General features: G+C 40.8%; 1 protein-coding gene across 10 annotated transcripts in view; it reads right to left on the bottom strand.

Moving 5' to 3' along the window:
- The window catches only part of LOC100984084 (zinc finger protein 33A), a 46,221-nt gene extending 32,204 nt beyond the window's left edge, over positions 1–14,017 (bottom strand). For 2 of the 10 annotated variants that reach the window (XM_055092662.2, XM_055092663.2), the window contains exons 1-3: positions 13,672–14,017; positions 7,428–7,577; positions 7,062–7,157 (exon numbers count right to left, since the gene is read on the bottom strand). Coding sequence is in view for 8 of the 10 variants with exons in the window: in XM_055092660.3 (XP_054948635.1) it covers positions 7,062–7,157; positions 7,433–7,577; positions 12,088–12,140; positions 13,212–13,252; positions 13,672–13,694 (358 nt within the window). In the remaining 2 variants the exon portion in view is untranslated. Of the gene's footprint in view, positions 1–7,061; positions 7,158–7,427; positions 7,578–12,087; positions 12,141–12,228; positions 13,187–13,211; positions 13,253–13,343; positions 13,600–13,671 lie in introns of those variants that run through there. The other 8 variants (XM_055092660.3, XM_008967536.6, XM_008967543.6 and 5 more) reach the window with 8 other exon arrangements.
- Between the last annotated feature and the right edge of the window lie 1,666 nt (positions 14,018–15,683).

The raw sequence follows: 15,683 nt of genomic DNA, 5'->3' as shown, positions 1-15,683 counted from the left end.
AGTGGTATTATGTTTTTAATTTAGATTTCCATATGTTCATTGTTAGTAGAGAGAAATTGATTATATGTGTTCACCTTGGATCCTGAAACTTTTTGGAAATCATTCATTCATTCTGGGAGGTTTACATTTTTTCTTTTTTTTTTTTTTTTTTTTGTTTTTGAGACGGAGTTTCACTCTTGTTGCCCAAGCTGGTATGCAATGGTGTGATCTCGGCTTACCGTAACCTCCACCTTCCAGGTTGAAGCAATTCTCCTGCCTCCCACGTAGCTGGGATTACAGGCATGCACCACCACACCCGGCTAATTTTGTATTTTTAGTAGAGATGGGGTTTCTCCATATTGGTCAGGCTGCTCTTGAACTCCCAATCTCAGGTGATCCACCTGCCTCAGCCTCCCAAAGCGCTGGGATTATAGGCATGAGCCACTGCGCCTGGCCTGAGGTTTTTTTCTAAGATTCCTTGTAATATTCTACGTATACAATCATGTCATATGTAAATATAAAGTTTTATTTCTTCTCTACGTGTATGACTTCTATTTCACTTTCTTGCCTCATTGTGCTTGATAGAAGTTACAGTACTACAATGAATAAGAATGGCAGGAGCAAACATCCTTGCCTTGTTCCCAGTTTTACAGGGAAAGCATTCATCTTACCAGCAAATATATCTGCTATAAATATTTTGTGTATGTTCATTCATCAAATTGAGGAAGATCCTCTCAATGTCTAGTATGGAGAGTTTTTATCATGGATGGATATTGCATTTTGTCATATCCTTTCTCTATTATTAACTGATGTTACGTAATTTTTCTTCTTTAGCCTATGCTGGGTTAATTACATTGATCGATTTCTGAATGTTGAACCAGCCTTGCTTGTATAACTCAAATAAATCCCACTTGGTTATTATGGTGTATACTTTTTACATGACTGTTTTCTATTTGCTAGTATTTTGTTAAAGATTTTTGCTACTAAATTTATGGGAGGTATATGTCTGTAGTTGTATTATTTTTGTACTGTCTGTATGGTTTTGGCATCAAAATAATTTTTTAAATGTGTTAAGAAATGTTCCCTCTTGGCTGGGTGCGGTGGCTCACACCTGTAATCCCAGCACTTTGGGAGACCAAGGTGGGCAGATCACGAGGTCAGGAGTTGGAGAACGGCCTGGCCAATATGGTGAAACCCCGTCTCTACTAAAAATACAGAAATTAGCCGAGCGTGGTGGCATGTGCCTGTAGTCCCAGCTACTTGGGAGGCTGACGCAGGAGAATCATCTGAACCCGGGAGGCAGAGGTTGCAGTGAGCCGAGATTACACCACTGCACTCTAGCCTGGGTGACTGAGCAAGACTCCATCTAATTAAATAAATAAAATAAATATTCCCGCTTCTATTTTCTGAGGACATTGTGTAAAATCATCATTAATTCTTGTGTAAATGTTTGGTAGAATTCTCTAGTGAGGACTACAACTCTCTTGTACTTGGAAATTGGTTTTTTGGAGGTTTTTAAAATTTAAATTATTTGATTCAAATTATTTCAACCTTTATGAAAACCTATGGGTCATTCAAATTATCTATATCACCCTGACTGAGTTGTAATAGTTTGTGGTTTCTGAAGAACTGGTACATTTCTTCCACGTTGTCATTTTTTTTTTTTTTTTGAGACAGAGTTTTGCTCTGTTGCCCAGGCTAGAGTACAATGGAGCAGTATCAGCTCACTGAAACCTCCCACTCCCTGGGTTCAAGCCATTCTCCTACCTCAGCCTCCTGAGTAGCTGCGACTACAGGCGTGCACCACCACACCAGACTAATTTTTGTATTTTTAGTAGAGACAGAGTTTCACCATGTTGGCCACGGTGGTCACGAACTCTTGACCTCAGGTGATACACCCACCTTGGCCTCCCAAAGTGTTGGGATAACAGGCATGAGCCACCACACCTGGCCTATGTTGTCATATTTATAAACATAAAGTTGTTGACAAGATTCCCTTATTATACTGTTAAATGGATGGTGGAGTGATATTCCCTGTTTCATTCCAGATATTGATGATTTGTCATCTCATTCTACATTTTTAATAAATATTGCTAGACGTTTATCAATTTTATTGATTTTTTCCCAAAGAACCCTATGTTTCATTAGTTTTCTCTACTTTTTCCTATTTTCAATTTTACTGATTTCTGCTTCCAGTGTTATTTTCGTCCTTCTACTTAACAGAGGTTTTATTTTGCTCTTTTCTAGTTTCTTAAGGTAGAAAGTCAATTATGGGTTTGCAACCTATCATCTTGTCTACTGTCAGCATTTAGTGCTATAAATTTCTCTATCAGCACTGCTTTAGCTACCTCCCACATATATTGATACGGTATGGTCTCATTTTCATTAAGTCTATGCATTTCTACTATTGAATTTGAGGCCCCTTCTTCACTCCAGACTTTATTTAGAAGTCTGATGTTTAATTTCTAAATGATTAGATATTTTCCTATTGTCACTCTATTACTGATTTGTAGTTTGGTTTCATTATGGCCAGAAAACATACATACTCAGAATGATTTCAATTCTTTTAAATCTGCCAAGGCTTATTTATGGCCCAGAATATGGTCTATCTTTCTGAATATTCCACGGACACTTGAGAAAAAAATTTTATTTTGCTATTGTTGGGCACCATTCTTTTTTTTTCTTTTCTTTTTTGAGACAGAGTCTTATTCTGTAACCCAAGCTTTGTAACACAATCTTGGCTCACTGCAACCTTCGCCTCCCAGTTCAAGCGAATTCTCCTACCTCAGCTTCTTAAGTAGCTGGGACTACAGGCATGTGCCACCATGCCTGGCTAATTTTTGTATTTTTAGTAGAGACAGGGTTTCACCATGTTATCCAGGCTACTCTTGAATTCCTGACCTCAAGCAATCTGCCCGCCTCTGCTTCCCAAAGTGCTGGGATTAAAGGCATGGACCACTGCACCCGGCCTTGTTGAGCACTATTCTACAATGTTGCTTCAGTCCTGTTGGCTGATGATGCTGTCCTGTTCTTCTGTATCTGCTAGTAATCATGGCTAGTAATTCTACCAATTGCTAACAGTGAAGTGATGAATTTTCCAAATACAATTAAAAATGTGCTTTTCTCTTTTCAGCTCAATCAGTTTTGTTTTGCGTACTTTGAGGTTTGCTAGAGACACATTTAGGATCATTGCATTTTTGTTGGATTGATCCTTTTATCATTATATAATGTTCCTTTTGTCTAATAATTTTCTTTGCTCTGGAGTCTACTGTATTTGATATTAATAGTGTCACTCTGTTTTAATGTTTGTACAGTTTATCTTTTTATATACTTTATCAACCTATGTTGTTCATTATGTTATGAGTTTCCTAAGAAAACATTTTTAGGATAGGTGGAGCAAGATGGTGGAATAGAGAACACCACCGATCATACCCACTCCCCCCCACAGGAAGACTAAGATTGGCAACTATCCACACAAAAGCAGCAGTTTCACAGGAACTAAAAGTCAGGTGAGCACTTACAGAGCATGGTTTTCACTTCATATGGCTGAAAGAGAACAGTTTGGAAGTTCCTGAAAAAACTAAAAATAGAGCTATCATATGATCCAGCAATCCCACTGCTAGTATATGCCCAAAAGAAAAGAAATCAGTACATCAATGAGATATCTCTGCTCCCATGTTTACTGCAGCACTGTTCACAAGAGCTAAGATTTGGAATCAACCTAAGTGTCCATTCACAGATAAACAGATAAAGAAAATGTGGTACATATACACAATGGAGTACCATTCAGCCATAAAAAAGAATGAGAGATCCTGTCATATGCAACAACCTAGACGGAAATGGAGGCAGAATGTTAAATTTTGCATGTTCTCACTTATTTGTGAAAGCTAAAAATTAAAATAACTGAACTCATGGAGGTGAGGTAGAAAGTAAAAGGACAGTTACCAGAGACTGGGAAAGGTAGTGGGGTGGGGTGGGGGGAAGGTGAGGATGGTTAAAGGGTAGAAAAAAATCTTTAGAAAGAATAAGACCTAATATTTGCTAGCACAACAGGGTCACTATAGTCAAATTTAATTGTACATTTTAAAGTGACTAAAAGAGTATAACTGGATTGTTTATAACACAAAAGATAAATAATCACGTTAGGGTAAATGTGATTATTACACATTGCATGCCTGTATCAAAACATCTGTACTCCAAAAATATATATACCCACTATGTACTCACAAAAATTAAAAATTTTAGAATTGTTTTATGTTTTTTCCACTCTATCAGTTTATATTTTAATTAGTATACTTTGATCATTTACATTTAAGGTAAATATTGCTCTGTTAGGCTGCTATTTGTTTTGTTTTCTGTTTTCCATTCATCTTTTAGATTCCATCTTGGTTTATTTATAGTGTTTCTAAGTGTATCACATTTTATAGTATTCTCAGTAGTTGTTCTAGGTATAAAAATGTACATATGTAACTTATCAGTCTATCAGACATTTTACCACTTGAAGTGAAATGCACCAAATTTCATTCCACTTAGGCCCCTTTACTCTCCCCACTTTTAAAATATAATTGTCTTAAGTGTTTCCACTACATACAGAGCATTTTGCTCCAACCATCAAAAATGATTCTAGAAACTCATGAGAAAAATATATTTATCCCTATTTTTGCCAACCTCCAATCTTCTTTCTTGCCTGCATTCCAAGCCTTCTTGTGTTATTTCCATTCTATTTAGAGAACTTCTAGCCAATTTTTAAAGGTAGGTTTGCTAGCAATATTTTCTCTTAGCTTCCCTGTCTAATAATGCCTTTAGTTCCCCTTTATTCATGAAGATAGTTTCAAAAGATACAGATTTTTTATTTGATAGTGCTTTCCTCTCAGTACTTGAGAAAATATACTACTTCCTTCCTGCTGCCGCAGTTTCAGAAGAGAAACCCACAGTCATTCTCTGTAGGGAATGTGTTGTTTCTCTCTGGCTACTTTGAAAATTTTATTATAAATCATGCTGCTATAAAGACACATGCACACGTATGTTTATAGCGGCACTATTCACAATAGCAAAGACTTGGAACCAACCCAAATGTCCAACAACGATAGACTGGATTAAGAAAATATGGCACATATATACCATGGAATACTATGCAGCCATAAAAAACGATGAGTTCACGTCCTTTGTAGGGACATGGATGAAACTGGAAACCATCATTCTCAGCAAACTATCGCAAAGCCAAAAAACCAAACACTGCATGTTCTCACTCACAGGTGAGAATTGAACAATGAGAACACATGGACACAGGAAGGGGAACATCACACACTGGGGACTGTTATGGGGTGGGGGGAGTGGGGAGGGATAGCATTAGGAGATATACCTAATGCTAAATGACGAGTTAATTGGTGCAGCATACCAACATGGCACATGTATACATATGTAACAAACCTGCACCTTGTACACATGTACCCTAAAACTTAAAGTATAATAATAATAAAATAAAATAAAATAAAATTATCACAAGCTCAAATTAAAAAAAAAAAAAAAGAAAATTTTTGTCTTTGGTTTTCAAAAATTTAGTTACAGTGTGAGTTTGCCATGGACTTATCTGATGTTACTTCAGACTCGGGAATGTGTAGTTTTATATCTTTTTGCTAAATTTGAGAAGGTCCAGCCATTACTTCTTCAAATACTTTAAACACCTCTTTCCCCTCCTTCTGATGTTACAAATGTTAGTTCTTTTGTTATTTCCCCACTTTCCAAATACTGAGAGAACCAAACTACATCCCATTCCCTCCTGCCTTCCGGCTTTGTCTAAGCTACCACATTCACTCATAAGGAAAACTACCAAGGCCTTTAATGAGCTCTCTATGCCCTATGCCACGCCCAATATTTTCTCTACAGAGGTGAGAAAGATCTTACAGAAATATAAATCAGATGTTGCTCATCTGCTGAAAATCTACCACTAAATTAAAAATAAAATTAACTGAATAAGGCTTATGATGGGCTCACCTTTGGACTCTAGCTGTCTCCCTCACCTCACCTCCTGCCCTTCCTCCAATCAACCCCTCCCTTCAGCCACTGTGACTTTTTGGTTAGTCCTGAAACCCACCAACCACATTCCTGCCCAAGGCCAGCAGCTGCTATTACCCCTGCTGAAAAGGGTCAGAATCCTCATGGCTCACACAGTCATTTCATTCAAATTTCTGCTCTAATGTTGACCTCATTAAGGTTTCCCCTGACTGTTCTTTAAAGTACCACATTCAGCCAATCTAACTTGCTTTAATTTCTTTCATAGTCTTTAAAACCACAGAACATTTAATATACATATACATATAAGTATACATAATATAGAGACATAATTTATTTTTTTATATTAATTTACTTATTTTTGAGACAGAGTCTCACTCTGTTGCTCAGGCTGGAGTGCAGTGGTGCAGTCTCAGCTCACTGCAACCTCTGCCTCCTGGGTTCAAGTGATTCTCCTGCCTCAGCCTCCCAATTAGCTGGGATTACAGGCACCTGCCACCACACCCAGCTAATTTAGTATTTTTAGTACAGACGGGGTTTCACCATGTTGGCCAGGCTGTTGTGGAACTCCTGACCTCAAGTGATCTGCCTGCCTCGACCTGTGCTGGGATTACAGGTGTGAGCTACCACGCCCGGCCTAATGTTTTTCATCATTATATCCTCAGCACACACCAAGTATGCAAACATTATTTGCTGAGTTTAAAAATGAGTGTATAAAAAATTCTGACAACAGAATAAACACAAAACAAGGGAGGCAAGGTAGGACACTGAAAGTGCTTGGAGAAAAATGATAACCAAGAAAAACAACAGTAAAGTTGAGGTGGGCAAAGACTGAACTATTGGCAGATGTAAGAATAGTAAACATTCAAAAAATGATTCAAAAAGGAGGAATTTTTTGTGAGTAGTATCTGGAAGTTTGATTTAGGAATCAATATTCTCCATCACTTCCAGAGGTTAGGATCCCTATGGAGATGTTCTTGAAAAATCTTCCAAAGTTGTCAAACCCTGAATTAACTACTGGGAAACAACAAATCCCCTGATGTGAATCTGTGCAGTACATATTAACTCACCTGGAAAGCTTTGGCTTGGGAATTCTTCCTCCAGTTTCCATGGCTCTTCTCCTTGTTGCAGCCTGAAGATCACCTCTGGTTTGTGAACACAATACCCTGTTAACAGGAAATAATTTAGGATTTGGACCAAGCAGTCTAGACTTCAGGCCTTTGAAGCAGGAAGAAGCTTCTGGGGCTGCTTCGAGTTGCCAGTGGAACATTTTCACTGGAGAGGTGAACACAAGTATCTTCTGGTGCTCAGAGGTGATCAATCAACACTGACTTCTGAAGCCTAACCTTAAATATCATTAAACTATACAGACTGCCCATACGCTTCATAATCAAAAGAATAAACAAATGCTATTTAGAATGATACAGTGAACAGACCTTACCCACTGAGACAAGGTTGCTGTAGTTCTCCAGCATCACATCTCTATACAGAGCCCTCTGACTAGGGTCCAGGTGCTGCCACTCCTCCTGGGTGAAGCCCACAGTCACATCTTTAAATGATACTGACTCCTGGGACTTCTGTTCTACCTGAAACATTCAGAATTAGGTGGCATGAAAAAAGAAGTATGGGCTAATCCTTACCATGATTATTATTCACAGAATATTTGTTTTGCTTTATACTTTTAGGGAAAAAGAAATGATAACAGAAATATTCTGCCATTAATGCATTAAGATATTAATTCATGCAAAAGAAATTATCAAGTTCCTACAAAGTACCTGGAACTATCATCACTGCTGGAAATACTAAGATTAATAAAAATCTTCCTGTGTTCAAAGAACACACAGAGTGGTAAGAAAATATGTGTGGTAATATGTTACAAGTACTAAGGTGAAAGTACAAACACAATAGACTAACATTAGGAGCAAAGTTGGCTCTGTTTTGAGCTTAACTGAGGAAGTACAGCTGTTGGTTGAATTATGAAAAACACTCTATTATGTTCTTCATAAGCATAGGGCCATGATACAAGCAAAGGTGAGGGCCTCCAACACACTGCAGACATCAACAAAATGGCAGACAGCACAGGAGATGGCCTGGTGCTGTCTTGAGAAAAAAAGCCAAGGAAATGGGTTATAGAGTAATTTTAGACCAGTGGTCTCCAAAGTATTTGATCATTTACCATTTTCAAGAATATTACTGAGAACTACAGATTTATATTTACAAATCACAGAAATAAATTGTCAGTACATTCATTATGAATTCTAATTTAACTCTCATTTGGATTTAAAAATGTAGAAAAAGAGCCTGACATTTTCTTCATCACAATACATATTCTGGGTTCTAATCCTTTAATTCAGAGACAATAATAAGGATGTGTAGAAAATGGAAAGATTTTGGAACCATTATATTTGAAACCTCTGTGGAGTACAGCGGAGAAGACATCCAATTGGATTGTTCTGGATATCCTCTAGGGCACATCTTTTAGGGATCACTGCTGTGAAAATGGGAGAGCCAAAGATGAGATATGAGCATATACTGAAATTACAGGACCAGGTTTTGTTTACAGAACCAATTCTACTGAGAACGACAAAGGACAAAACAACATTTACATAAACTACTGTAGAAGAAACCAGGATGCAAATAGGGCACGGATAATAGGAGACAAGAACAACAAAATGTGGTCACCAATACATTAAGAAAAAAAATGTTTCCTCTGGCTATCTCCATGCACAGCTGCCCAGATACTAGGGCCACAATGTAAACCAGGAAAGTTAGGGCTAAATAGGTTGGACACAGTATTCTAGCAAGAAACATCCTAATTATATTAAATTTGAAGCATAGGCTTGGCATGGTGGCTCACACCTGTAATCTCAGCACTTTGGGAGGCTGAGGTGGGTGGATCACCTGAGGTCAGGAGTTAAGAGACCAGCCTGACCAAAATGGTGAAACCCCATCTCTACTAAAAATACAAAAACTTAGCCAGGCGTGTTGGCAGGTGTCTGTAATCCCAGCTGAGACACCCGCTGAGACACCAGGCTGAGACAGGAGAATCCCTTTAACCTGGGAGGCAGACGTTGCAGTGAGCCGAGGTCAGCACCACTACACTCCAGCCTGGGTAACAAGAGCAAAACTCCAACTCAAAAAAAAATGAAGCATAATATGAAGATCAAGAATGAAACAAGGACTACAGAGACATTTATAATATAGTGGTGTTCAAAGCCATCAAGAGAAAATCAGAAGGTTGTCAGAAAACTGGGGAAAGAAAATAATCAAGAATGGAATTGGAGGCCAGGCACGGTGGCTCACATCTATAATCCTAGTACTTTGGGAGGTCAAGGCAGGTGGCTCACTTGAGGTCAGGAGTTCAAGACCAGCCTGGCCAACATGGCAAAACCGTGTCTCTACTAAAAATACAAAAACATTAGCCAGGCGTGGTGGCAGGTGCCTGTAATTCCAATTCCTCGGGAGGCTGAGGCAGGAGAATCACTTGAACCCGGGAGGTGGAGGTTGCAGTGAGCTGAGATCGTACCACTGCACTCCAGCCTGGGCGACTCTGTCTCAAAAAAAAAGGTAAGTAATTCTTCCCAAATTTATATATAGGTTCAATTCAACCCCAAAGAAAGTCTCAGCAAGTTATTTTATTAATACTAACAATATTTGTATGGAAATGCAAGGAACTAGGAAGAGCCAGGATCTTGCTGAAGAAAAAATGTGTTAAACCAGCTACTAGACGCTAAGATGTTTCACCAAGTGTGGTACTGGCACAACCAACCAACAGAACATAGCCCAAAAAACACACAGACATATATGTACACATAATTGATGACAAATATCACAATGTAAAACAGTGGAGAAAGGATGGTGTTTTCAAAAATAATTCTACATTAACCACATGAAAAAAGGAATCTGACATCTACCTCATACAGAAGTAGACACTCATTCCAATGAAAGAGATGTAAATGTGAATGCCAAAACAAGAAATATTTTAAAAGGTAACAAGAGTATCTTCATAACCTTGAAGTAGGAAAAGTCATCTAGACTAGTACACACCAGCAACAAATAAACGTAATAAACTAATCTAGGGATTGGTAAACTTCTTCTGTAAAAAATCAGACATTAAATATTTGGCCAGGCACGGTGGCTCACACCTGTAATCCCAGCGCTTTGGGAGGCCAAGGCAGGCGGATCACTTGAGGCCAGGAATTTGAGACCAGCCTGGCCAAGTAAAACCCTGTCTCTACTAAAATACAAAATTAGCCAGGTGTGATGGCGCGTGCCTGTAATTTCAGCTACTTGGGAGACTTAGCCAGGAGAATCCCTTGGGCCCTGAAGGCAGAGGCTGCAGTGAGCCAAGATCGCACCACTGCACCCTAGCCTGGGTGACAGTGAGACTCTCTCCAAAAAAAAAAAAAAAATCAGACATCATTAAATTTGGGGCTTTGCAGGCCAAAAGGTTCCTGTCACAACTACTCAACTCTGCCACTGAAGCCAGATACTGTGGCTTATATGTAAATGAATGAATGAGCAGGGAGGTGTCAGGATTGTGAGGGGGACAAGACGGCAGCTTCAGGAGTGCTGGCAATGTTTGTTTTGACCTGTGTATTCATTATTTGTGCCACGGATTTGTAATAATTCATTAAGTTCTATATTTAAAATTTAGGGGGTTGTGTATCTATCTGCTACACATGTAGAAATAAGATTCATTAAAAATTAAAATACATAATCCTAGCACTTTGGGAGGCCAAGGTGGGGGATCACGAGGTCAGGAGACTGAGACCAGCCTGGCCAACATGGTGAAACCCCGTCTCTACTAAAAATACAAAAATTAGCTGGGTATGGTGGTGCGTGCCTATAATCCCAGCTACTCGGGAGGTTGAGGCAGGAGAATCACTTTAACCAAGGAGTCGAGGCAGGAGAATCACTTGAACCAGGGAGTTGGAGGTTGCAGTGAGCCAAGATCACACCACTGTGCTACAGCCTGGCGACAGAGCAAGACTCTGTATCAAAAAAAAAAAAAGTTAAAATACATTTTAATTTATTGGCTGGGTGCAGTGGCTCACGCCTGTAATCCCAGCACTTTGGGAGGCTGGGGAGAGCAGATCACGAGGTCAAGATATCAAGACCATCCTGGCCAACACGGTAAAACCCCGTCTCTACTAAAAATACAAAAATTAGCCAGGTGTGGTGGCGCATGCCTGTAGTCCCAGCTACTCGGGAGGCTGAGGGAAGAGAATCGCTTGAACCCGGGAGGCAGAAGTTTCAGTGAGCCAAGATCGCGCCACTGTACTCCAGAATGGCAAGAGAGCAAGATTCCATCTCAAAAAAATAAAAACATTAAAATTAAAATACATTTTAATTTACTGATCAAACACTACATCCAAAAGAAAATTGGAACCTGTGTGAAATAAAAATTAAAAAAGCAGTTTGACTCAATAGGCTGCACTCATTTCAGGGTTATCACTGGAAGGTTATTCACTATGGGTCCCTGTGTTATGACCAAAAAAAGTATCTGCCAGGAAGTCTTTGTGCCTTCAGAGGAGTCAGTCTGTCTGTATCCAGTGTCTTCCTTTCTGCCATGGTTGTTGGAAACATAAGAAACATACGAAGCTCAACTTATTGACTCTAACTTGGCCCTGCTATTGATCTGTTACTTTATATTTTCTGGGAAGTTCAATTTTTATCTATTACTAACTTCTCATCTTAACATATTGACTCTTGGCCAGACACGGTGCCTCACGCTTGTAATCCCAGCACTTTGGGAGACCAAGGCGGGCGGATTGACTGAGCTCAGGAGTTTGCGACCAGCCTAGGCAACACGGTGAAACCCTGTCTCTATTAAAACGCAAAAAATTAGCCAGGCGTGGCAGCATGCGCCTGCAGTCCCAGCTACTCGGGAGGCTGAGGCAGGAGAATTGCTTGAACCCGGGAAGCAGAGGTTGCAGTGAACCGAGATGGGGACACTGTACTCCAGCCTGGGTGACAGAGTGAGACTCCGTCTCACAAAAAAAAACAAAAAACAAAAAAAAAACACCATATCGACTCTTACAAATCTCACAAAGTCCACTGCAAAATAAAGTAGGGAATTAATAAACAACTTACCTTGTTCATTTTGTTCTGTTCTTGGAAAGACGGAGACAACTCTGAAGATACAGCTGAGTTAGAAAAAGAGGAATGGGGTCATGAAAGATTTGGCCTGCCTGGCAACTCCCGGATTCTTCCGCCCTAAGAAGCCATACACACCCACTAGGTAAAATGCTTCCTCTGGGAGAATATCAAAGTCCTCTGACACTTTGGAATAGGGGGTAGAAATGGTGGAAGAACACTTCGGAATAGGCGGTAGAAATGGTGAAAGAATAACTCCAACATAATTATGTAGCTCTTGGGCACAAGATTTTTTACCGGGTGAAAGTAAATATTTGCTTCCTAAGGATTTCAATCTCCCTCGGTGTTCACAAAAAAAGTATAATGATAATATTGGCCAAACAAGTTAACAATATATTTAATGAAGGAACATTAACACTAAAACCATTGTAAAAAATAGGACTAAGCTATCTATTTTCCCAGTAATGTTACTTAACCTCTGGTGAGTTACTCCACAGAAAGCCATAAGCGGCAGTGCTTCAAAGAAAAAATCAGTTTTAATTTCTTCATCTAACTTTGTTGCTATTTCTCAAAGGGATATTTTAAACTTGCTTTGATGTGTGTGGAAAAGTAGACAGTACTGGCTTAGGGGTCAGGAGATGTGACTTAGTCTTCCCTACTAACTAACTGTGATCCTGAACAAGTCAGTGACCTTAACAAACAAAAAAACAAAAAAAATCTTTTTCTTCTAACAAATGAGGCAAAATTAGGTAATTCTTTGTTTTTGTTTTTTTTTTTTTGAGACGGAGTTTCGCTCTTGTTGTCCAGTCTGGAGTGCAATAGTGCGATCTTGGCTACCTGTAACCTCCGCCTCCCGGGTTCAAGCAATTTTCCGCCTCAGTAGCTGGGATTACAGGCATGCGCCACCACGCCCGGCTACTTTTCGTATTTTTAGTAGAGACGGGGTTTCACCATGTTGGTCAGGCTGGTCTCGAATTTCTGACCTCAGGTGATCCACCCGCCTCGGCCTCCCAAAGTGCTGGGATTACAGGCGAGAGCCACCGCGCCAGACCAAAATTAGGTAATTCTTGAAGATCTTTCCTGAGTGCAAGATCAAGTCAGGACAGAGGAACAGCAAATACCAAGATGCAGTGATGGACCTGACTGGAGGTCAGTTCGGAACCTAAAGAGGATGAATGCAGAACGTGGAACCGAGTCCGCCGGTCTGGCGGGCGACTGCACCCGCCCTTCCCCGCCCTTCCCCGCCCACGTACCGCGGTGCCCTAGCACACCCGCACAGGCTAGACCAGAGAACTGCCCCTCCCGCAAGGCTCAGCGCGCAGACCGCGCAAGCGCACATGCCCTCCTCCGCGGCCCCCACAAACGGGGCGACACACGCTGCGTACCCCGCTCCGTACAGACGCCGCGCCTTTGAGGAACCGGCCTAGCGTCGTGGCCCACACGCTGCAGCCCCGCCGTCCCCGCCTTCCCCTATGAGGTCCCCGGGCCTCCTCCCCACCACTTGGTACCGGCCCCCTGCCGCCCGCCCCAGGAGTCGCGCGGGGCTCCCTCTCTGTCCCTGCCCAACCCACTGGGGCTTACCCCACTCCCTCATCGGGTTGCATTCGCCATAGAAAAGCGCGTAGACCCTTGAAATCCCGGGACCGCCTCCCACGCAAAACCTGAGAAAAACAAAAGGAAAGGCGGAAACGCAGACGTAGCCGGCGGACGAGGCATGCGCAGAGCCCACGCGCACAGCTTGATGCTGTTGGCGCCCTACCTGGAAACTACCTTTCCCGTGAGGCCGGGCGAGCAGCCCTTCGGATTGGTAGAGAAGTGCCCCGCTAGGCAGTGGGCAGATGCGGTCTGAGTTGGTGCCGTAACTGCCTGCAGCCCTGGTTTTCCCGGGGCACTCCAAAGGGGTATACTGCGGGGGAGGTCTGTGTGCAGTTTAGACGCAGACGCTCAAGGAAAGGACCGCTGCGTGTCAGTTTCCGTTTAAATGTTAGGAAATAGATCTCGTCGATACAGTTTGAAAGACTTTCACGCTATCAGCGGTTCTTTGGGAGCGGGGGAAAAAAGGGGAAGGTGCGGCCGGAAAGCTACTTCATCAAAATGGTTAAAGCAATAAACGGAAATTGTAGCTCAGTAAGGAAATAGACATAATCTGAAAGAAGAAAATAAATGCCACATATGATTTCCTCTGTGACATTAAAATTGCTTGACTAAATGGAAATACTTTTAGTCTATCTGTACCTTTCTTAGGAAGACAAAATTCCTAAAAGAATATCAACAAATTTTTGTTATGTATTTTTTCTCTTTGATCTTTAGTGTATTCTGTACTTCACAAAAGCATTCTCAACTTTATCTAGAATAAGTAAAAACCCAAATGAACAGCCAGTATACATTTTAAAAAGCAGGAAAAAAAATGCCTAAGGAATATCTGTATCTATCTACATCTATCTATATAATATTGCTCTATTCAAAGTAGTTTGGCACCTGCTCCATGGAAATAAGACAGCTTGATTAAGAGTATTCTTTAATGTGTAGTAGATACAGCATTTCAAAACAGTGAGGGAAAGAATGGAGTATTCCAAAGAGCATGTCATTCCGAGCAATTTGGAATGTAGAGATATACATAGATCACACATGATAAAATCTCACATGTATACAATACTTAAACCACTAAAAGAGTAAAAATTTTTGAAAATTGACAAGTGGACCAGGCACAGTGGCCCACACCTGTAATCCCAGCACTTTGGGAGGCGGAGGCAGGAGGACCACTTGATCCTTGGAGTTCAAGACCAGCCTGGGCACTATAGTGGGACCCCCATCTCTACAAAAAACTAAAAATAACAATTAGCCTGGCATGTAGGCAGGCACCTGTGATCCCAGCTACTCAAGAGTCTGAGGTTGGAGGATCACTTGAGCCCCGGGCTGCAGTAAGCCATCATGGCACCACTGCACTCCAGCATGGGTGACAAAGTGAGACCTTGTCTCAAAAAAAACAAGGGATGTGATGCCAAAGACAGAAACTATAAATTTAATATCAGTTACATTTTATAATAGAGAAAAATAAGCAACTCCATTCCAGCAAAACTTTTTAAGTCCATTATGAGAATTGAAAGTAATGCAAATATGGCCAGGCGTGGTGGCTCACGCCTGTAATCCCAGCATTTTGGGAGGCTGAGGCGGGTAGATCATGAGGTCAAGAGATCGAGACTATCCTGCCCAACATGGTGAAACCCCTTCTGTACTAAAAATACAAAAATTAGGTGGGGCGTTGTGGTGCACACCTGTAGTCTCAGCTACTCAGGAGGCTGAGGCAGGAGAATTGTTTGAACCCAGGATGGGGAGGTTGCAGTGAGCCAAGATTGCACTACTGCACTCCAACCTGGTGACAGAGCGACACTGTGTCTCAAAAAAAAAAAGAAAGAAAGAAAGAAATGCAAATATTTGAGAAAAATACGTGAAACATTTATTGAAATTTACATTTTTAAATTTATGCTTTATATACTGAAAAGTTCTTTATTTGATGCATAATTTTATGAGTTTTGACAATGCATAGATTTGTGTAACCACCACCACAAGCAAGACACAAAATTGTTTCATCT

The sequence above is a fragment of the Pan paniscus genome, chromosome 8, assembly GCF_029289425.2.
Source record: "Pan paniscus chromosome 8, NHGRI_mPanPan1-v2.0_pri, whole genome shotgun sequence".
Classification (NCBI taxonomy): domain Eukaryota; kingdom Metazoa; phylum Chordata; class Mammalia; order Primates; family Hominidae; genus Pan; species Pan paniscus.
This window is presented reverse-complemented; position numbering and strand designations above follow the sequence as displayed.